The sequence below is a fragment of the Chironomus tepperi genome, unplaced genomic scaffold (genome assembly GCF_022539635.2).
Source record: "Chironomus tepperi strain 1889 unplaced genomic scaffold, CSIRO-AGI_Ctep_v1 contig_369, whole genome shotgun sequence".
Lineage (NCBI taxonomy): Eukaryota > Metazoa > Arthropoda > Insecta > Diptera > Chironomidae > Chironomus > Chironomus tepperi.
In genome coordinates, this window is record NW_027226491.1 from 117,609 (window position 1) to 142,334 (window position 24,726).

The following is a 24,726-nucleotide window of genomic DNA, read 5'->3' on the forward strand; positions in this document are numbered from 1 at the left end:
AGCAATTAAGTATTACAATTATGATGCTTAACATCTAAAATTGAGACTATCGCTCATGTTTAATCTCTGATTACAAACTGCTGTTTATTTGCTTTTATGACTTTCTAGTATCTTGGACACAATTTGTGCATAAAGCGAAAGAAATATCCCAAGACGGTCAATTATTCATAATTCATACATTTTTTTATAGCCAATTGCTGTCTTACTCACAGTTTATGTTTACCTCTATTGCCATGAGCAAAATTATTATTATTATTTTATCATACTGGATATTCTTTCAGTTAATGGAGCTGGAAGTTAATTTTACAATTACATGCTTGTGCACATTTATTTACGTTATTTAATTTAAAACACATTTCGCGGAATATATGTATGTATGTAAAGAGCTTGTAGATAGAAGAGCAAGTAAGAGGAATTAATGTTAAAGACGAGAAGTCACCGGGGGCTCTTAATGCATTTTCACATAAATCTCGCTTCTTTTTCTACTTAGCTTTTTCTTTTTTTTTTGTGTGCTTGTGATGATGTAAAGCGAATGGATGTGTCTAAGCATACATGGATGTAATGTATGAAAAATGTATGTTGTGGTAATTTTGGGATGATTGAGGGGATTATAGGGCTTTTTTGAGGGAGTTTAGGTTGTTGTCGTTATGAATCATGCTATCATATAGTCATCGTTGTCTCTTGTAGGTTATCATCTCGAATGACGTTGTTCCAAAATATTTGAGATAAGCAGATGGGGAGGGACCGTGGGTTTGTATGAATTAAGGAAGGGTATTGGATTTATGTTTGGAAAAACCCTAGAAAAATGAAGAATTTTGTCATTTTTAAGGAGTTGTGACCTCTGAACCAAACTAAACACTCTCATGACTACGTAACAGAGCTCGAAGTCGACTCGTATTTTGTATGGAATCAAGTCGAATCAAATCGATCTTTCCATATAAAATCGGAATAAACTTCGAGCTCTTCCACGTTTTTTTGAATTCCAAAATCGTAAAACTGGACCTCAAGAACTCCAGCATGAAGTAAATATTATAAGATCCCTAAAAAGATCCTTAAAGTCCCTAAAAATCCAAACTGGCAGAAGTTTTTGAAGGATAGTGCTGACTTTAGACGTTCTCTAGGCTTGACAATGAACCTACGTGCGTCTTAATTAAAGAAGTAAGCAAATAGGCAAGGTTGAGAATTTCTGAAAATGATCAAACCCCAGAAATTGAGAATGCTTGTATAAATCCATATATAACGACTATCCAACTCACTTCTCTGTACCCAATTGTGTACCTTAACTCACATGAGACAGAATCAACTCTAATATGACAGAAATAATTCCCCAACCTCCCCCATTTCATCCATAAATCTACCTAACCAATCTCTTATCTCACAAAAGATTTTTCATTCATTTCCCTCAACTCAATCCTGATCAAAAATTCTCCTTATAGTTGCAAAATCAGCTAAAAATGACTCCCGTGAGAGAGTAAATTTTTTCCATCCAATCCACACTCAAAAAAAGGAATAAACTTTTTTATTTCATGTACTTTTTTTTGCACAAAATGCATTTCTTGCTTTCATGTTTTATTATGATTTTATTTTTCTTATGCACTTTCTTTGTAGATTGTCTGACTCGAAAGCTTCGTTAGCATTTTTCCTCATTCTTGTTCTGCAAAGTCTCACAAAAAGAGAACAAAAATTTAATTTGACAATAAAAGAAGATAAAGCGTAACGACTCCCCCGACTGCATTATGATGGCATTTTTGTATAGTGTTTGGATCTGCCTCGGTTGAATGATTAAAGGAACAAAATAAAAATGTATGAAGTTAAATTTGTGCATTACTAGCGAAATTTTGCTTTGTTTTTTTACATCGAGACTTTGAGAAAAAGGAAGAAAAATCGTTTGTGTAATTTGTTAGATGTTGTGGAAGAATGAAATGATTTTGAGAGAAATGCGATGGAATTTATTTGACTCGGGAGGGTAAGGGAAGTTCTGCTTTCTAATTTAATTTCGCTGAAAAATGAAGATGAAAATCGATAAAATTTTAAGGAAAAATGGGGAGTATTTTGAGATTTATTTTGGAAGATGGATGAATAAGGAGGGTTGGATGGTGATGGAGTTTATTGTGCTAGGGAGGGTGTGCTGGAATTTTTTGGGTAGGGATTGCATCTAATTTTAATAAGTTTAAGTGGGGATTTAGATGAAGTTTAACTAGTTTTGGTGTCAGAGCTCGAAGGCGACTCGAATTTTGTATGAAAAAGTCATCTCAAGTCGACTTGATTTAAAGTCAAATTCAAGTCAACTTCAGTTGCCCTAGATCTCGTAAATAACCCTAACAGGCAAAAATAGTGATTTTTGGGACCGAAGACCAACGCTCTACTATTTAAGCCACTAATGTCACTGTCTTTTAAGATATTTCGAGGAGCATTTTCCACTAGGCAATGCTAACAATTCACTATCCCCACAAATACCAATTTTCCCGTACATTTTCAACAACTCACCCAATTTCTGTAGCCTATTCTGCATTCAACAGTCCCAAAACTCTCAAATCTCCATTAAAGAATATTTCCACAAACTAAAAAAAGCACAAAAGAAAACTTTCTCATCTTCTACTTATGCCATGACAGTAGAAACCTTTTTAATAATAAAAAGGAAAGTAAGAAAAGGAAGCAGCAAAAAAAAAATATTTTCATCTCAGACATCGAAATGAAAGCGATCTCGATGATTTTGCAATAATATGAAAATGTACATGACTAAGGAAATGAAAAGGATCTCACAAAGAATACGGAGAAAGAGAGACATGATCAATAGATATGAAGGAAAAGAGCAAGTATGTCTACTTAGTTTTGAAAATAAATAAGACGATATTGTACATGGGAATTTTCATGATGATTTATGATTTTCGAGACAAATTTATACACAAAGCCCCATAAATCATCATCCTTTTTTTTGTTACCTCAACTGAAAATTTGCAACAAAAAAAATATTCGAGGATAAATTTTCATTCATAAAATAATAGCATGCATAAAATAAATTGGACATTTTTGCTGATTTTGGAATTAAATTCAACTCCACCTACCCCGAAAATGATGAAAATTGCATGTCGAAAAATGTTATTTAAAAATATATATGTATATAAACCAGACAATACACACAAAAATCATGAGCTGCATTGGGGTTGTTCATTTGTGATGTTCATTAAGAAATCAGGTCGTCATAGGCCTGTATAAATCAATATCAATTTTTATCGGAACTTGATATTGCTAAATCAACAGAGTGTGATTGTTTAGGTACCACTGCATTACCGTATTAACGGTAAGATGCACAGTTGCCTTGATATTGCCATATCGGCTGATTTTGGCGGTTCGCCACATTGTGCTGTTCGGGTTGAAAGACAAAGAGTTAGAGTGAGCTGAAAGCACACTTGCGAGCATGCTCAATTAGTATATTCATGTAGAGCAAGCGCTTGAGAGCAAGCTGTTTATCTGTTATAGTAAAGCTCCAGAATAGGACATCAATAGTAGAGATTTAGCAAGAAAATTGGGTATTTTAGAATTTTTGCCCCAAAAACTCGTAACAAAATGAGGTATTTTGTCCAAATTAAGAGAGTTACAGTGAAAAGTAACAATTGCCGAGGATATAGATTATTAGTATCTTTAGTCAACGAATCTGGCTCGTTGTCAATCAGATTTGGATGCTTTTTTGCTATTTTCAGTTACATCCACTTGATTTTTGTAGTCCCGAACCACTAATTACGTATGATTAAATTGCATTGAATACCCTGCCTTAAGCTTTGACCCGAGTCAGAGTTCAAAGTCGACTGGAATTTTGTATGAAGTCGAATCGACTCAAGTCGACTTTTTATTACAAAATCCGAGTCGACTTCAAGCTCTGTCCAATACTCTTCGGATAACTCATTTCATAATCCTCTCTTATTCCTACACATCATTCCCAAACTAGCCCCCATTTTGCATATGTCAAAAAATAAAATATATAATAAAAAATTTGACCTGAAATGATAATAAGCAGGAGCAACAACTCTAATTTATTTCGACATTTAAGTGAGAGGACAGCAAAAAAAAAAAGTTGTGATTTATTTGTTTACTATGTGCCATTGCCCTCCAACTCACATGTATCCAATAGCCTTCGCTTCCGTAAATAATGTTGACACTGTTAGGCATATTCATTGTGGGATATAATATTTTAATTAAATTTTTTTTTTCAAACATGTCGAAAGTAACCAACACCACTGGACATGTCCAGCATAACATAAATACATTTGAAAATATGACATAAACGTCAATTTATTGCCGACAGGAAATTTTATTTTCCCAGGCTTTTTTTTTTTTTAATTTCAGACGGTTTGCTTATCTCCATTTAGACTGACTGATGCTGTACGTTTCCATTCTTGATGATCACTTGAAATGACACGAAAATTGCAATCATAAATCACATACAATGGCAATGAATATTGCTATGTAGTCGTTGTTGAGTTTTCATGTCGAATATGCTTTTTGTCATTTTTCTGGATGAGTTTGCAGAATCTTTTTTTTTTTTTTGGTGCCTCATGCTGTGAAGTGGGCAGGGTTGGTTTAATTTTGGGAATTTTAAATTGGGAGGTGATGTAAAGCATTCTGGGAAGTGTAAATGAAAAGAACTCAGAAACAGGGTGATGTCAGGGTAGAGCAGGCTGATGTCCAGTTAGATCAGTGGTTTCGCAGCCTTTTATTTTTATGGCACAACTTGGTGGTAATCAGGGACTGAAACTGCACAAGGAGACCGATTCATGGGATTTTTAAGAAATGTGAGACAAACTCTTGTGCCTCAGTACACAGGTTGCCCACCCCTGAGTTAGATGAAAGCCGTAATAGTCGTGGAACAGGCATCAAGTTGACATGAAGCTGTCCCCAGTTCATATTTTTGATGACGTGTGTCATTGTATATTTTTCACATGAATATTCGGTAAAAGAATTTATTTTAGACATTTAAGGAAGAGATACCACTTCTTTTTCCAGATTATAAGGGTTTTTGGTGCTAAGATGAATAAATCGTATTGTTACAAAACACCAACATATAAATAAAGCTATTGTCTTAATTAACAATGTATCAGAAGTATAATTAAAACTTTCAATGTGAAAAGTCATTGGTTCAAATCCTGATGTTTACGAAAAAAATTTCGTTTTTGTAAAGCTTTTTTATATAAGTTTTTTTGTCATTTTTTGCTCAAAATCTACTAAAGGATTTTTCATTCATTTCCTGATTCAACTGCTGATGATGATGATGATTTGACTCAATTTAATGTTGAGCATGCAAAAGATATGCACAATTTAAATTTCTCATCAATTTTTAGACATTGCAGAAAGTGACATGAACATTGAAAAAATCTTTCATTCTCTTTGGCACTGCTATTTCGAATTTATACAGCATCAAATACCAAAAATCCAATAATCACAAATCTCCTTTTTTCTGTTAATTCAAATATGCTGCAATTCATGATAAAATCATGCGTCTCTGCATTAATTCATTTCGTACGGAAAAAAATTGGATTTTTCATGTGCTCAGTCTATGCATTATTCTGACACATTGAATTTAGTTTTTGTTGAAAATTCCTCATATTATGATTTTTTTTCCACTGCCGTTATTTTCACGCAATTTCAATTAAGTCATTAAATTTGCACATCTTTTTTTTATTCTCCTACTCATCAATATTCATTTGGGTGTTCAAAATGAAAAATTGAATTTAGAGTAAAAATTAAGCTTTTTTTAGAAATAAAATAATGGAATAGGATTTTTTCTGATGAATTATTTTGGATATAATTGAGTTTATTATGAGATTTGAAAATTTATATAAAATATATTTGAATTTGAATTTTTGTTGGGAATTGGTCGGATGAGTTTTTGGAGGTAATTGTAGGTAATATTGTATTACTAAATTATTAAATTGATTGGAAAATTTTGAAGGTTCAAGTCCTACGATTTATATTATAAAATTTTCATACCAATTGAATTCGCGTTTTTTTTTTTGAATTTTCTAAATTTTTAAAACTATAATAAAAACTTCTTTCCACCGAAAATCAACATACGCATCAAAATCAGAATCTAATCTCATTTATCCACATTAAACAATCTCCATTTTCAGCTATCACGCACCAAAATTGATAAAAAATGTGATCCAAATAAAGTTTCAAGAATATTAATTTAATTTATATTAATTAAATGTTAACGTAGGCTCCCGACTCGACTGCTCCAAATCAGTTCCCATAAAATAATTTTAAATGAAAATTGATTAGCATTAATTAATTTAGAAAATTTTTATGACTCTTTTTCTATCCATAAAAAGCTTTTGCCTGTTAATTAATCTTAATTTGAATTTTATAGAGAAAATTAAAAAATATAGAAAAAAAATGTTGATGGACAGATGTGGATTGGAGAGTATAATGGGAGATATTAGAAGGAAATGAAGGCGGGAATGGTGAATAAGATTGCAATCGTTAATGAGGACTTGACTAATTCAAGGGTTAGACTAGTGGTGGACAACCTTTTGGGCCGTATGTTGTGCAGTGGCACACAGGTTGCACACCACTGTGCTAAACACTGTGGTTAAAGTTTCGAAAATTGTGATTTTGTCAGATCCTTGTCTGAGTAAGCTGCATCTGTGTTAGACGAGTCTGAGTGCATAATTGAGGAAATTTGTCTATAAGAGAGCCTTTATAAGGCTCTTTTTAAGTTGTCGTATTGACTAAAATTTTCAAATGAGTGTCTTAGGCTTGGTGTAAGCCTGAACATACATAGTTTATGCTTCACATATATTCGACCCCCTATATCACATATATTTATACCAACTGCCCCTAACAAGCAAATAGCTTTCAAATGTGCTCTCAGCTTACCAACTTGGTGAGCAAGCTCTCGAAAGCATTATCTTTGTCTGTATAGATTCTATGCTCTCCGTCTCCTAAGTTGCATAAAAGCTAATACCCCATCCTAACCCTGAATACCTTCACCCTCTAATCAAGACAAATGATCCAATTTAAAGCATCAAAACTAATATTTTCGTCCTCTATTTATTCTCGCTAATTTTGACAAAATTTTTGACTGATAATTAATTAAGAATAAAATTTTAGTCGATGCCAAAACTTTTTCAATTTTCCGATAATAAATTTTAATTTTCAAACAATGCAGACTAGCTGCTCTTCACCCAACGCTCATCAATACAAACATCATCGTTTGCTATTATGCATGCATAAATTCATACCAATCAAGATATTCAGATCAGATATATATATTTGTTCATACATTGCCTGATAACATCAGCAAAGCGCATTTCCTTTCTAATTATCGTTTATACAAAATTTAACGTAAACGATGTGGAAAATAACAATGCACGGGTCTATGCTTCATGTTGCCTTTATTTCATTTCTCTCAATTCTTGTTATTTTTATGAACGCAAAAATAGCCAGCATAAAGGAGATCGAAAAATGATAGCTACGCATTTTTGACATCAACTCGATGTTGACTTTAAAAAAAAAAGCATAACTTTTTTGATGGGAAAAATATTTGTGGACGAGAAAAAGTTTTGTGTGTGTGTGTGCGTGTCATCATATTTGTATTTATGCTGAGCCTGTGGGTTATAAAATGATGGCTGACATTGTGAAGGCCGTAAAAATTTAAATGAAATCCTGGGGACTCAATTTGAATTTCTTTTTTTTAGAATGTAAAGTGTGGGCAATTTGATATTAATGGGAGATTGGAAATGAGTGTAATGAGAGAGGCATTAGGGATGGGAATTAAATTTTTTGATTTGAAAAGTTATGCTTGATTGAGCTAATTTAAATAATATTGGGGATATTAGGCGTTATTCTATCAATTAAATGTAGTGGAAAAAGCAGTTAAAAATTTGGGTTCAATCTCAATTAACTTCTAAAGGGCACCCAGCACGACTCCAGACTCAAACCAGATTCGATGAATTTCGATCCTATGCCAGAGTCAAGGTGACCTGGCGATAGATTTTTGACCTTTTCGTTGTATGATGCTAAATCCTAAAGATAAAATTTTGGTTTTTTGCTGCCAAATGTATGTTTGATTAAATCCACGCTGTCGCATTCATGTCAAAACGTCATAGAATCGCAGGAGATGCCTTTATAGTACTCTGACAATTCCACCTAGTAATCTACTGGGTGTTATGAAGTCAAAAGTAAAGAATTGACGTACTACATATTCGATAGAGCATTGATATGTGGCTGCATAAACATTGAAATGTCTGATAGACATTGGATAGCCATATCGACACCATGATGCCAGTTTAAGCTTTTTTTGACTGCAACTGTGTTTTATTTCGCAGTATTATGCTGTTCAGGTTTGAAGAATTTCGTTGAATATTCCTACAAATGCTCTTGGCAAGCAAGACTTGTATGACCAGTGCAGCTTTGACAGACAGTAGTGTTCTTAGTGAAAACAGGAAGTACCGCGAATAAATGAAACATTTGATGTTATGTCAGCCATCAAGTCAGATCGACAGTCTCCTCGACTACTGATACAGGCTTTTAAATCAGTCCAGAACCGGAATGTATAAAGAAAATCCCAATTAAATTCCAATCCATTCCCCTAAATCCGTTGCACCAATTCATCTTCATCCTGCACATTCCTCAACTCACAAAAAAAAATTCACTTTAAACTTCAATCCACAGAAATTTAACGCCATGATTTTAATCCAGCAAAAATCTCTCACATTTTTATGCACTTGAACAACAACAAAAAAAAATATTTTATTTACATTTTTATTGTGGATCTGAAATTGGATCTAATCTGAGAAAGGCTCCATTTGGATGAAAAATTTTTTTTATGCTCCATCGCGTTTTGCAGCTTGCGGTATAAATATTTTTTTTATGTCTACAAAGCATATAGATGAATGAGTCGGGAAACATTGATGGATGGGGAAGAAACATTTTATTGGGTCGCAAAATAAAAAAAATCGGAAGGATCTTCCCGTCTACCATGGAATTATGTCATTCGGGCTGAAATCTAATATTCAACTGAAATTTAATCTTTAAATTTATTTTCATGCACGATAAAAAATTACAATTGTTGGAATTATTTTGATTTTTTTTTCATCGGCTTACACATAACAAATTTCATTACTTTTTATGCTGGGGTAAAAACAACCAAGAACAGCAATATAACAAAAAATGAAAAGGAACAATTTAAATTGGGGAATTTTACTTGTATACATTCTATTTACATTAGATCGCATTATATTGCATATCACACTCACATAAAATCGTTCCTTTTCATGACGTAATGTATACATAACAAAATCTAGATAAATGAATGCTAGGATGAATGAATTTATTTTGGAATTTCAAATTTATTAAAATTGCCTGCCTACCTTTTTACTTGTTTTTGTGATCTTTGATGTGAGAAATTCTCTTTGTACTTCCTGAGTTTGAGAATCAATCTAGAGTGAATATCAAATGAGATGGAATTTTTAGAGGAATTGGAATCCGAGCAACACAAAGAATGCGATGAAATTCAAAGGAAGCCAGCAAGAATGGACAAAAATACGTTAGAAATAATCATCAACTGGTACTGCCATCATCTGTTCATCAATTATTTAAAATGTATTTTTGTCCATTCAGGCACTTTGGACTTTTAACAGAATTCAGACTCCATTTGGCTTCCTAATAGAATGTAAAATACTTGAACAAATGTAAAATAATTTGAAATTAACTTCTAAAAACAATTTTCTAAACTTCTTCAACAAGTTTTTAAAGCCATAGAAATTGTTTTAAATATCTTAAAAAGGTTGCCAAGACATACCATCCCTCAACCATTCCGATAGACATCACCATAGTATCCAAAAGAAGCTCTGAAAAGTCATAAAAACTTAGCAAAAAGTACCTCCATTATCAATTCTTTTTCATAATTCTTCCAAAAAAAGAAGTTCATTGAGTTTCCATGACAATTTTTGATTAATGTTCAATCCACTTATAAGATTTTCTTTACAATAAAAAGAACAAAAAAATTTCAATCTTTCTAAAAAAAAGATGAAAAATTACCCAATCAGTGAAAATCGTTTACCTTTTTTCCTAACATTACATCCATTAAATAAGAACTAGAAGAATTAAATTTACAAAGTAGAAAAAACAATAAAAAAATGAGAATTTCAAATTTCATGAGGTATAAAAAAAATTACCCGAGTAGAAAATTGAGGACTTTTTAAGGGCTTTACATTAATTACCTTGGCTCATAGACTACAAGTAATTGCTTAATACTCGAATAATTATTAATTGAAATTCTTCAACAAATTAAATTATAAAAAAAAAAAAACATTTCTGTTGAAGATTCATGTCTGCAGAAAAGTTTTTATTTATAAAGTTTTTTTAATTTGATGGATGTAGGAATGGAAAATCAACAGAATTGCATGAAATTAAATGATAATTAATTTAATGGGAATTTAATTTGTTAAGTTGGTTTTAATATTTGAGTTTTGAAGATGTTTTAATGTCTTCTTATTTTCAAGGCTTTTTCGTCTGTTTTGAGTCGTTGTTTCTAGTCTAGGTCTGTTAACATTTTGTTGCGATCTCCTATCCTGATTGTGAGCCTGCCAACCTTCAAATGAGGTGTTATGTCTTTCAATCTATCCTTTCAAGTAAATATTAGGCTCAGACTTCGGTCGCACTTAATGCATTTAATGGTAGCAGGAGATACCACGGTAAGGTAAACACTTGGCACTTGATCAGCTTCGGAGTCAGACTTCGGCTTTCCCAATCCTTCTCAAGACTTTGTCACGACTCCTTCAAACTAAACTAGGAATACATTTACCAACGCCAAATGGAGGAAGCTTAACTTGAGCTTAATCCACTTGTGAAATTTAGGTATGTCGTTAAAAAAGCACCAAATCAAAATTGATTTTAAAGTATTGTCAATTAAAGGGCCTGGTTACTGCAGTATCCCTCAACCGAACATAGGCTACCTTACATGCAACAAACAGTAATCTTGTTGAACTTAATACTTACTTTCATTCATTTTCTCTACCTTGAAGCTCCTCTAGCTGAAGTATTTCAGGATGCTGCTTCCTTGCGTGCTCTAGACATCAGACTAATTCAATAACCCTCAAATGCGAGCTTTATCCTTAAATCCCAAAAAATATAAAAATTAATAATTCATTCAGCATTTTTTCATCTTTCTAAACTCCTTCACGAAATTTTTCTAGTCATCGCAAAAAAAAAAAATGCCATTCAATTCAATTTTCGTCTATCTGCTTCATTACACCGCACACAAAAAAAGAGAAAAAAAAAATCTCAACACATGAAAATAAATAAATTTATGTTGAGATGCTTCGGATGTCAATTTCAATCATCAACGCTTTTCATTCTATCCAAAAAAGTAGAAGAAGAAGCAGCATCTACTTAAATATATATCAAGCAACAACCAGTTTACTCATCAACAATGTCAGCACTATGTCAAATAGAATGGCATCACTTGGATGTGTTATTATGATGATATATATGTGTTATATTCTTAGCTTATGATAAGTTCTATATTGGATTTTGTAAGTAAGTGTAGAAAAAAAATGAATGAATCCTCACACTGATGTTAAGGAAATGAAGAAATGAGGGAATATGTGTCATGGCTGTTATGCTATAATATGAAAAAAAAAATATATAGATTGATGTTTAGCTTTTTCATTTCCCTTTCTATACGCTTCCTTTACATTTTCATGTTATTATTTTTGTATAGCAAAATGTATGCGTATATAATAGATAGGAAATATAGCGACGATGGAGAAAAAAAGAAATATTCTTTTCACAATATCAGTGGTAATTTATCGATGTTAATGAATTCTGCTTACATAGCGCTTTTCAAATCTCATTCAAATCTCCCCATACAGAAATTGGAATGTTTTTTGGGATCCAGAATGAGTGTGTGTGTTTGTATTTGTGTACACAATTTCCTTTAGACAAAAAATAGACGAATTAGGAAATCTAGTTTATTAGTAAGCATTTTTTCGGGGATTAGTAATTTGTAGGATTGTCTATGGAATCGGGATAGCAGCTATTAAAGAAATTTGTTCGCAATTTCTGGAACATATTAGAGATATAACATATTCTATGATCAATTCTAGCAGACCATGAGCTTACTTTCAAGAGCCAGCTCCACTTAAGTATACTAGCTGCTAAGACATTATAGAGTCTTCTAGGACAATTTAACCAAATTGCCCTGAGGTGCACAGAGACAGCAAGCATTCTGGCATCTAAATTGCGACATTTAGGCAAATTTTAGTCAAAAATGGTGGCCAATCTTCTTTGTAACATAGCTTTGCACTCGTATGCCAGAACACATCATTTGACCACTACTAAGGGACCATTCGGTAACGTATTTAACGCTTACAAGTGAAAGGGTTCTACATTTTCTGGGGTCTAATACCAAACGTTCTTTTGCTTCATGAACCAATTCATCATGGTTGCGGTTCATTATTTCGACCAATTTCGTCAACTTTCTAGGCAGCTTTTGTCTACTTAGCAGCAATTTGAGCAATAAACGGCCGAAAAATCAGCAGAACTCAACCAAATAAATGGCAAAATTCAACTAATAATGCGACTAAATGGCTGACTAGTTACTTCATCAAAAACTGCGCTTACATCACCCAACACATCCCCAACTTAATCTCCAAACTTCATCCCCATTCATGTCCGTTCCAATCCAAAAAATAATAAATTTTTCGCTTATCATTCCAACATCCTTCGTATCATTATGTATAGTGATATTATTAGTCTAATAAACAGCAACACATTTAAGAATAAAAAGAAAAGAAAACGAAGAAAAAATCGAGGACTAGAAAATGATTTCCATTTCCAATCATTGGCAATGATTAATATTCGATTTGTTTGCACAATAGACAGATTTATTTGTTGTTAGCTTTATAGGTTTTTTAGAGGGGGAAGGCGAAGCACAAAAGCATAAAATATTTCCTGTATATTATCGTCTTTATTTCATTTGATCAATCAGTCATGCTTAAAAGTAAATATGTGTCAAAATCACTGCAGTTGAAATAATTTTGACGCCCCTTAAGGTAAATGCCAATCTGTACAAATAGTAAGGCAAATGGGCTTTAATTTAATAAATTTTTGTCTTCTTTTGTCTTCACATCTGAAACACTTCCCATATTTATTGATGTTGTTGATGATGAAACAGCAGAAAAAAAGTAAAGCTTGAAAAGGTTTTACCACTTCAAGCACAATCATGCTAAGTATATTAAAGCCTCACTGCATGCTTTCATCTCCACTTTTTACGTTCTTTGTCATCCATTAAAGGACTTTCTTTTTTTGTCCCAACTTTTTTGTGAACAAAAGAGAGAACCAGTAACGTTAACTGGGATGCAGAAAGAATGAGGACAAAAAAAAAGGGAAAGGAAAAATATTTTCATTTTATTCCGACATCAATAATGGCACAAAAAAAGGAAAGAACTGAGAGAAAAAAGTTTTTTACTCTGTCGTCGACGATCCTTTTTTGTGGTTTTCACTTCTTCTTTTTACTACAGTTTTGAGTGTAAAAGGATGCCCTTGAGATAGTTTTGTGTTGGTTCTTTGAAAAGTGGGATTGAGCTTTATATTGGGGAAATTGCCAGGAAGCTTTTGTGATTTGGAATAAGTTGAATGTAATTTCTAGGAGTTGTGATGAATTAAATTGAAGGTTATGGTTCGAATCCCTCTAAAGTTTCTAAAATGTGAGCATTACTAAATAGTATAAATTATTACTGGCTTTTTGTTAATTTTTTTTTATTTTGGAGTACAGTAACCTGCAATTAGTAGCGCCGCTACATTGTCGTGTTGCCTAAAATATCTGAAGATGTCCTGACGACTACGTGACGACTGATTTTTGTTCATTTTTACAGCAAAAAATTAAATCAGTAGCTTTGATTGTGCTAAGCAGCACAATGCGACAAATCACATTTTCGCCGTAAATTTGAGTCAAAATCAGCCATCACGGAACCATTAGGGCATCTTCCAGTTTTTATAGTTCATACGGCAACGAAGGGAACGGCGACCTTTAACTGATACTTCCGTTTGGGTTTTCCGCTCATCGCTTGACAATTAATTCGGAAAGAGCTTATTGGCACATTCGCGACTGATACATGACGTTGTGCTTTAAATGGTGCTATATTCTGTCAATCGCTGACTACTTCTTCCAAATCACTAATACTAGAACTCGAAGTTGACTCAGAATTTACATGCATTGGTCAACTTGAGTCAATTCAACTCCATGCCGACTCCATACAATATTCAAGTCGACTTAATGCTCAGTCTAAAATCAGATCCAATAATGTCTATCAATCAACAGCTCCATTCAATAACTCAATCTATTTCCACACAATTGATAACAAATCAACCAAACCTTAAGTACCCCACTTAAAGATTCCCACACAAAATCCCCTTAAGGACACCACTGAATCACACAACAACACAAAAAAATGAAGATAACAAAAGTAAAGTTTTTTTTTTCGAAAGTGCTGGTTTTGAAACAAAAATAAGTTCCTACAGCTACTGCTTACTGATGAAAATAGCAAAAAATAGAGCGTATTGAGTTGAAATGAATTGCCAATTTGCATATATTTTTTTTACATTCAGTGTCTATCTCACAGGCAGCAAAGCACTTACACAACCATCCCATATATTTTTTTTTGTAGCTGAACAGATGAAGGAAGCAAAGGAGATGTAAAGCAGAAAGAAGTGATATTTTATGACAATATAAAAGCTGTAAAAGCCAGCGTATTAAATAGGAAAAATAAGAAGAAAGGCTCATTGAAATTCAGTTACCCGTTAGTTCTATTTTGACATTGTTGTCTTTTTCTTGCCTCTTTTATCTTGCCACGATTATAGACGAGGAAGATATTGATTTTTAAAAAAGCGACAATTTCCTTGCCTTAGCTTTGAATTGATTTTGATTTTTTAGCATAATTTTATTATGGAAATTTTCATCTTTTTTTAACACTCAGCATCAAACGAGGGGATGAACAGCAAAAAAAAGGATGTGAATTGATTCTCGTCATTGATATGTGTAAGAATTTTCAAAGGAAAAACTTTTCCTTATGAAAAACTTGAAGACTTTTCTTTTATATCTTTAAAATAATCTTCAATAATGTTGTTGTTATAAAAATTTACATTTTTTTTTTGTTGGAAGTGATAAGAATTTTTACGATACATATTGAGAATTTGTCAAGGAATTGGCCTATGGCAATTGTGGAATAATGGAGGATTTTTTAAGGATTTTTGAGGGTTTTTTTCACTGAATTTTAATTTGGTAAATATACTTCAAATAATATAAAGGTTAAAAATTCAGAATAAATTTAATTTTGACCTAATTCTGACAACTTTTAGGGTCTTTTGATGTACATCAGCAATATATGCTAATGTGTCAAACTTTAGTGATGAATTGTATTAAATAACCCAAAATATGTTCCTTACAAAATTTTATCAAGTAACTTAAGACATTAAAAGTGATAATTTGCAGCATATCACTAACTAAAATTAAACAATCACAGTCTTTAATGGATATAGTTCAGCTTTAACTTGATAAACTCTATTAAAGGGTAAGAAGATTGATGTACTGACAAGTCAGCTGGCTTAATGATTGATTGATTAACTCAACGTTAGTCTTCTAAATAGTATGCGATGTTTTTTGGAAAAGAATTGATTAGTTAATGACAGTATTGAGCGTTTGGAAAGAAAGTTGTCAAGTATGTCTTACTTTTATTCAAATTAATCATTTTTAGCACATGAATATCAGTAAATTTAAATAAATACATTATTTGAAACATTATTGTGATTAATTTTGTGCTAATGTAAACAAAAAGGGTGTGCAACTATGCCGATAAAGCTGTTGTCAATCGTACAGATCAATTGTGATTCAAGGACTCGCTTAGTTACGTCTGAAGCTGGCTCTTTCGCTTGCTGCCGCCTACTGATTACAGATGTCAAGTGAATTGTCATCTGTATGAACAGCATCTGTCCATGAGTTCTTGGTTCGCCCACGTTAAAGTTGATAATGAGTTTAAATTTTTTAAATCTCCCTCCTAATTTTGTATCGAGTCAAGTCAACAATTCCATACTAAATCTTAGTCAACTTCGTGTTCTAGTCTAACGTACACCTGGTTCAAAGTAGCACTTATGAATGTTTTGAATTGTCTTTTGCAACTGTTTGTCTTACACCAGCTTTGAAATTTCACCTCTGCTACATCCTTCTAAGAGCTATTATCAATAAAAATTAAACATTAAAGCACTAAATTACAAGGAGCACTAAAATTTTAGGGTTGAAAAACTTCTTTAAAAAATAAATCTTCATTAATTCGCATTAACATTTAAAATAATTTATAACCTCCAAATTTCAAAATGAACCTGCATATCATCAACTACCTCCATAGAATTTTCCTATCTTAAATTAAAGCAAGCTTCATCTCCTTAGAAACTGTTCAAAAATTCACGATTTAAAATTGAAAACTTCTTTAAAGGCCCACCAAACAAGAAAGAGCATAAAATTTTCATTTACCATACCCGAAAATGAAATCGCTTTGAATGCGAGCGCGTACACAGGAAAAAGGCAACAGCAACATTAGCCAGTCTCTCGATTATTCTTTTCGACTAACGAATATTCAACTCACGTTACAAAGAAAGATTTTTATCAACGTTCAAAAAATACGAGACACATTCCTGCTCCCTTACATTAAGTTCATAAATTTATGAATTTGTTCTTTTTTATCATATTTACGGTGTATGTAGGAATGGCAGCAGAAATGTAATTTAATAATTTATGCCTACAGCCAATAAATTCTTATTTTTTTTTTTTGTTACTCTTCTTATCCTCATCTCCTCTCATTGCGATGAATCTTAATTTTAATTCATGTATGAATATGTTAAGGTTGTTAAGTTGCCCGTCAAGTATGACGGGAAGCATAATGGGATGATTACTTATGATTCTTAGGGGGTTCAGGGGATCAAGTAAGGGGTGGAAGATGGACATTTTGAACGACGGACAAGCAGATAGAGACATACTGACGGACAAGTAGATAGGCGGACAGTTTGACAGATGGACAAACAGACAGACGAACAAGCAGTCAGAGGGACAAACAGACCGGCGGACAAGGAGACAGACGAACAGGCAGATAGACCGACAAAGACAGACGAATAAGCAGTCAGAAGGACAAGCAGAGAGACGGACATGTAGATAGGCGGACAAGCAGATAGACAGACAGACAGATAGGCGGACAAAAAGACAGATGGACAAGCAGATAGATGGACAAGGAGACAGGCGGACAAGTAGATTGACGGACATGCAAACAGACGGACAAGTAGATAGGTGAACAAGGAGACAGATGGACAAGCAAATAGTCGGACAAGCAAATAGGAAGACATGCAGACAGATGGACAAGTAGATAGACGGACAAACAGATATGTGGACTAGGAGACAGACGGACAAGCAGATAGACAGACAAGCAGTTAGAAAAACAAACAGACAAACGAACACAGATATCCGAATAGATATACAGACAACGAAACAGACGCACTCATAGATTGACAATTGACAATTATTATATTATTAATTTTATTTATACATACTTGTACTCAATATTTTTTGGGTGTGCTGCTGATCGCAATCTCAAAAATCTGTAATCTTATATTTCATGATGATGATATTCATATGCATATGAGCAGCAGCAAGAAGAACATTCAATATAACATTGCCTCAAGATTTTTTTTTTGTGCCTTTAAAATCAGCCACATTACTGACTGACCCTTTTTACTCCACTGCCTGTCGCCTCATCCTTTGTTGCTTGCTTACCAGTTTTTTTTATATTCTCATGCTGAATGGCAGTTGTGATGAAGAAGAAGCGTAAATTTTATTAAAAGCAACTACCCACAGACATAAAAAAGTTTTTCTTCTTGCATCGTTTGCTGGCTTCTCTGGTCTACCTTTCATCCACAACCAAAAAAAATAATATGTATAAAGAATTTTTATTAAATTTAATTTTATTCATCAAAAATGTAAAATAGTTATCCTTGCGGCAAGTTCTCATCCTTAGATATGAGATATATTTTTGTGTTCTGTTCTGGTTGTCTTCATTGCTGTTTCGTTTTTATTAACAATTTTTTGAAAAATTCTTTTAATGTTGATATTTAGCATGAGAAATATTTTTATGGTTTATTATAAGGAATTGTGGAGGAGTTTTCGAGAATTGATGAAATGTTGCTCATGAAGGTGTCAATCATAATGTCTGAATGGAAAGTTTTGAAAATGTCAGGGTATTTTTGAGTCATTTTTGACAAGGTTTGAAGGGTTTGGGGAGGTGGTTCATATATAGGGCTGACATTATGGGTTTTGGGGAATTTTTGAGTTTAGTTAGCATAATATAAAGAATTCGGCAAAGTCAAGACACTAACTTGTAAAGCACACGACGTAGAAATGTCAGAAAATCTGACACCAGGCTAGTGTGAATCAGACTTCAATATAGAAAAGGTGAAATCGGATATCAGGCCATCAAGTTAGCCTGGATTCAGATTTTCGCCTATTTCTACGTCGTGTGCCTTCAGAGTAAGAACATTAGAGCCCAGATTCGATTAAACTCGACTTCAGCCAATAGTCAAGTCGGCTTAGATCCGAATTTTCAGACATTTCCAAGTAGTTTACTTTCCGGATAGGAACTCTTAGCATGGGCTCTTTAGATGGGATCAACATAACCTAGGATTGTCTCAAACTTAAATCACTTGAATCTAATTAGGTACCATTCACTTACTATTGTAATGCGAAAAATCGACTACTTTAAAAAATGCGCTAGAGCCACATCTTTACTTCCCAACTTATCCACTCAATTCATAACAATATTAAGTTTAGATCCAACACTGCAGATAGTCATAAAGTCGCTGAAAAAAGTGTATCAACTCTACTCCATAATTTTCATTATTATTATTCATGCATAAAATTGCAAAATTCACAAGGGCGTAAAACTACGAGAAATGTTTCAAGCATAAATGTCATGCAAAGGTGGCAAAAGTTCTCCAGTTTTTTTTTGTTCTGCATACAAATTATATTCAAATAACAAAAATGCTAATCATAAGCTTTTTCTCATTCCTATTTCATTACAGTTAAACCATCATTTATCAAAGAGCCGTCGAATGCGAGCATCCTTGCGGGACAGACGGTTCAGTTACATTGTTCAGTTACGGGCGATCCACAACCGCAAATTTTATGGCGTAAGGAGAATGGAAATATAGCACTAGGAAGGTAATAAATTAAAATTTATTTTCATGTTATTGCTACATATCCATACACGTATATTGTGCCTTGATATGGCAGTAAGGGTAAAATAGAGAATAAAAAAAAAAGGCATGAAGGATATTTATGTGGTGCACTTTCGCTTTCCAAAATTGCCGAGAAAATTATTGTTAAAAGGCAAGAAAAAAAGGGTAATTCAGGGCGGATGGATATAGCCATAAAAATAATATTTATTCTTTTTTTGGTGGAAATTGAATATAAAATTGATTGCATTTGGATAGATGGATATTAATGAAAGATTTTCCTTAACGTTTAAATCGGTTCCGTTACGTAATGAGTTTGTTATCTTCAACATACACATCATCAGTACGAGGATTAATTATGTGCACTCCTTCCTTAAGACAACGTGATTGATTGATTACATGTACTTATGTCTAAAATTACAAAATATCATTAATATCTCATTACGGTAAATTGCTGAAAATTTCACGTTATAGACATTTTTTGAAAAAAAACTTTTTAAGAGGATATTCAGCATAAATTTAAATTTTCAAATGCTGTGCTTAAATCTAGCGAGAGATTTCATTTTAGAATCGATATTTTTTGGTATTTATACCTGAAATAATGTGAGGGTATATGGTGAATAGTATGGAACAATAATCATCATTCGGTGCTTTTTCCATTTGTTATATTTTTGAGAGTTTAGGGGTTCTTAGTTGATGTAGAGACTGTAATGGGAAGGAACCGTGATAAATTGTGAATTTATTTGAAGCATTCATTCAAAATATTCAGTATGTCGTTGAAATTTAAGAGCTGGTAAACAGTGAGCGCAATAAAATTGAGCCAGCATGCTTATTGAAGTTCATTGATTCCAATTTGCTCTATAGAAGGGCAAGAAAAGCAAGCAAACATGATTGTAGTTATAAATTTAGTATCAGAGCTAGGTTCAAATCCTAATCTTCATGTCATTCACAATGATAACTTCCATCATGTGGTGCATTTTCATCCGAGTCAAATTCTTAAGCTTTTCAGAGTCCAGGCACACTGAAAATGCACTTTCCACCCTCCATTCTAGACATAACATCAACTAAATCAGAATTAAAGTCAAAAAATGAGTCCAGATTACCAGGAGTCCTATTAAATTTGGGTCATACCCGAGTGGACATAAATACGTTACATCTAGTTGATGGCAACTCTCGAGGAGCCATAAGTCAGTCAATTGTTAAAAAATCCGATTCCAACACGGTGTGCCACCGATTTAGTGCCAAAGTCACGCAAATTTCGTGCCGAATTTCGGTACTATGTTCAGATTCTTGTGTATTCAATGTGTAATCGATGGCTAGTTCTAACGTATTTCTTTATCAACTCGATACAGTCCCGATTACCCACCCAAAACAAAAAACCATCTAATAAATCCCCTAATAATTACCAATTTCCAAATACCATTCACACACAACACATTATGTCGCTTCTCATTAAAAGCACAAAACTACATTTTCAAATGAAAATTTGTTCACCTAAAAAAATATTTTTCAGTATTTTAATTTGAAAACTTTTTGCCAATGCCACATACATGAATTATATTTCTTTTTTCTCTATGTTCCATGACATTTTGTGTATCTGAAAATATTTTCAATATAATGATTTTGTTCTCATACCAAACCAAGCTTTTGAAGTGTTTTTGGGGAGTTTTCTGGATGATGAGTTGGATACTTTGTAGTTTTGATGGGCTGTCATGGCGTTTATGGAGCATGCTGAGGGGTTGATTGGGGAGAGGTTGATGGAGGGTGTGATTTAGAGGTACTTTGAAGGTTAGTTTAGCGGAATAAGCTACAAAGTCAAATTAAATGTAACAATTTGTGTTTTAGGCTTTCAAAGAGCACCAACTGGTCACCCAACCAACGTATTCTTATGAATTCCTTCACACAGCACTTCATGATCCTTAAATCATCCAACTGCGCCTCATTCCCACCTAACCCATGACAATCCTTACTAATTTATCATTAACAATGAGCATATACATGAGACATTGAAAAATTGTTTCACCATACAATCCATTTAAAATGAAAATCATGTGCCGGTGTACATAGGTTATATCTGTGGCATCAATTTCCCATATGATTCTCACTACACCTATTTTTCAAAAAAAAGTATAGCTTAATCGATTTTCATCTCTGCCGGTACATACATTACCTATAATATGAAAAAAAAAAAGTTTTACCGGATATAAATATACACACGAAAATGTTGGTGCTATTGTCGTTGAAACATTTGGGTGTACTCTTGGGAATGGCAACGATTCTAACTAGTATGTGGAAGTGGTTACTGGCACTTTTTTTTCTTTTTTTGTACTTTACGATTTGAAAATTTTGTGCTCTCACTTCAAATTATATTTTTGCGGGTGAGGTGGAAAGGGACCACAAACAACAACTGTATCCAACATTATCGTGTTGCTCGCCGTTCCCTACCAATGTGTATCGATATATTTTTATGCCTTTTTTTCTAGCGGGGATTGTTATTTATTTATTTCCTATTTCATATCAAATTTTTACTACATTTTTTTTTGTTTTTATCGTTTTCAGAGCTGAAATTCTGGATGGAGATAAGAGTTTGGTCATAAAGAATGTACTGCCGAGCGACGAGGGAACGTACATTTGTGAAGCACACAATAGCGTCGGCCAAATCAGCTCTAAAGCACAATTGATTGTTAATTGTAAGTATCTACTTGTTTCTCTCTTATGTGTTGATTATATTCCGGGGTCAATCGATTCGGGTATTGAAAAATATTTAAATAAAGTTGCTGTACATGAAAAAGTATACAATTTTCAATTTGATGACTATCACAACGGTCATGTATCGACAATATAAAATAAAAAGGAAAAGAAAATGAAAATTAAGTTCAAAGTTCGATTGGGAGAAAAAAAAACATTACAATTTCCAACACGTTATCGCTTATCGTCCCTTCATTCATGACTTTTAATGGTCTCTCTCTCACTCACTCACTCGTTTCGATTTGAACTAAGAAATAATATCAATCGATGCACGAACTGCTTCTACATATCGAGTTATTGAGTGTGGATTTTTGCATAATTGAATGGGTTTTATTTGCATTTTGGGATTGGATTTGGATAAATTGAAGAATTGAATTTTTCGAAATTCGAAAATTTTTTTTTCGAAATTCGAAAATTTTACCTTCGAAATTCGAATAATTCACTTTCGAAATTGAATAAATTACTTTTAAAATTCATAACTTCAATTTCGAAATCCAAAATTGTACTTTCAAAATTCAAAAGTTCACTTTCGAAATTCGAAAATTTCACATTCGTAATTCAAAATTTATTCTTTTTAAATTCTAAAACTGAAATTTCGAAATTCGAAAATTTAACCTTTAATATTCAAAATTTCACTTTCGAAATTCGAAATTTCATTTTCGAAAATAAAAATTTGACTTAAATTGCACCAGATTTTAGTTTTGCGTCTTAGATCAAGCCTTTAATTCCTCTTCAACTCAATTCTCCTCCCAAATATGTACCTATAAAAATTCTTATTTAAGTCTTTGTTCGCTGTTACAAACATGCCTTCCATATCTCTTCAAACACTGCAAATGAATGTACATCCCATACAGTCGGATAGATAGATAAATAGACATATTCAGAATACAAGAGGAAAAGAGAAATAATAAAAAAAAGTTTTTTATTTTTAGTATTTTATTTATACTTCATTAATTAACAATTATAATCTGAGATAATAATGGGTTTTTTTGCAATAAACAGCAGAAACAGTAGTTTTGAATAGACTGAAAGTTTCGCCTTCTCTTTGAATTTGTAGCGAGAGACATGGAGAAGAAAAGATTCATGATGTGAAAAAAGGCTGTAGTTTTATGAGAGAGATTAGCATTAAAGTTAATTAGTTATGATGGGCAGTTTGTGACTCTTTTAGGATTGCTATTTTTAGGAATCATGAGAACTTTATGTTCCATATAAGACATGACTTATTTGAGAAAAATCGCACTATTACACTTTTAAAGTTAAACATTGAACTTTCGAAATTCGAAAATTTAAGTTTCGATATTCGAAAATTTCACTTTCGTAGTTTGAAAAGTTCATTTTCAAAATTAAACATTTGCTCTTTTGAAATTCAAAACTTTAGTTTTGAAAATCTCACTTTCGATAATCGAAACTCTCACTTTCGATATTCGAAAATTTCACTTTCGATATTCGAAAATTTTATTTTCAAAATTAAAACTTTGCACTTTCAAAATTTACAATTCTACTTTCGATATTCGAAAATTTTTCTTTCGAAATTCAAGAATTCACTTTCAACATTCGAAAATTTCACTTTCGAAATTCAAAAATTTCACTTTCGAAATTCGAATATTTCACTTTCGAAATTCGAAAATTTAACTTTCGAAATTCGAAAATTTAACTCTCAAAATTCGAAAATTTTACTTTTAAATTAAAATCAAGTATTAAGAAACGCTGTATATCTCATAAGTTTCCATACTTTCCCATACCCAACAATTTTTATATCAAAAGCTTTGTCTCTTATTCTTTGATTATTCGAACAATAAAAATTGGCAGCACATAATGAGTAATTCTCTTTACATATCTAAAATTCTATTCATTATATTTTAATGCTTGAATATTCAAAATAAAGAAGAAAGCAATAAAATTACGATTTTTCATGTTTACTCGAGCGAAGCGGTAAGAAAAGCTAGAGGCGGAATTGAATTCTATGTACATGATTGCAAAAAAACAAAAAAAAAAAACTCTGTATAATGTGATAATAAAAGCGTATAGACTTGACTTATTGTACTCAAATGTTATATTTCAGATTATTTCTATTTTCTTTCATTAATGATCTCTTGAATGTTAGTTATTTAATCTTGTAATTTACGTCTAAATCCACTAATTAAAATTAATTACACTTCAACAATTTTTCTTTTAGATTTTTGTTTTTACACAAGAAGAAGAATTGAGGATGTAGAATTTTTTGTGTGTACATTGTGGATGTTGTAAATACGAAGAAGGAAAAAACAAATTTTAATTCTTCTTCATTTCTTCCATTTCATGAGTCGTTAATTGAGTATCTTCGATTAATCTTGATCATATTTTTTGTGGGGCGCTAAAGTAAAGAAATTCGGCGGTGTCTCTTAAATACGTTTCATACTATGGTTGCGCAATATATAAAAATTTATTTTCTTGCCACAGTTGCGCGTCACATGAAAATTGATATCTGTTCACAACAGTTGCATATTATGTATATATTGGTTTTTGCAGAAGCCCGGCCTAAAAAAATTTTAAAAAGTATCTTTATACAACAGTTGCGTGACATAAAAAGTGTCTATACATCAGTTCTGTGCCATGAAAAATATTTACACAACAGTTGCACACCATAAAATGTCACAACGATTGCGTTACATACAAAAATTTGTCCTTGTGCAACAGTTGAACGCCAAATAATTTAGTTCATGAGCA

At 32.6% G+C, this 24,726-nt stretch overlaps 1 protein-coding gene across 5 annotated transcripts in view; it reads left to right on the top strand.

Moving 5' to 3' along the window:
• Positions 1-24,726, top strand: part of robo1 (roundabout 1) — a 170,445-nt gene that overhangs the window by 93,205 nt on the left and 52,514 nt on the right. For all 5 annotated transcript variants that reach the window (XM_070647020.1, XM_070647015.1, XM_070647018.1 and 2 more), the window contains 2 exons: positions 19,120-19,258; positions 21,832-21,962. In XM_070647020.1, the coding sequence (XP_070503121.1) occupies positions 19,120-19,258; positions 21,832-21,962 (270 nt within the window). The remainder of the gene's footprint in view (positions 1-19,119; positions 19,259-21,831; positions 21,963-24,726) is intronic.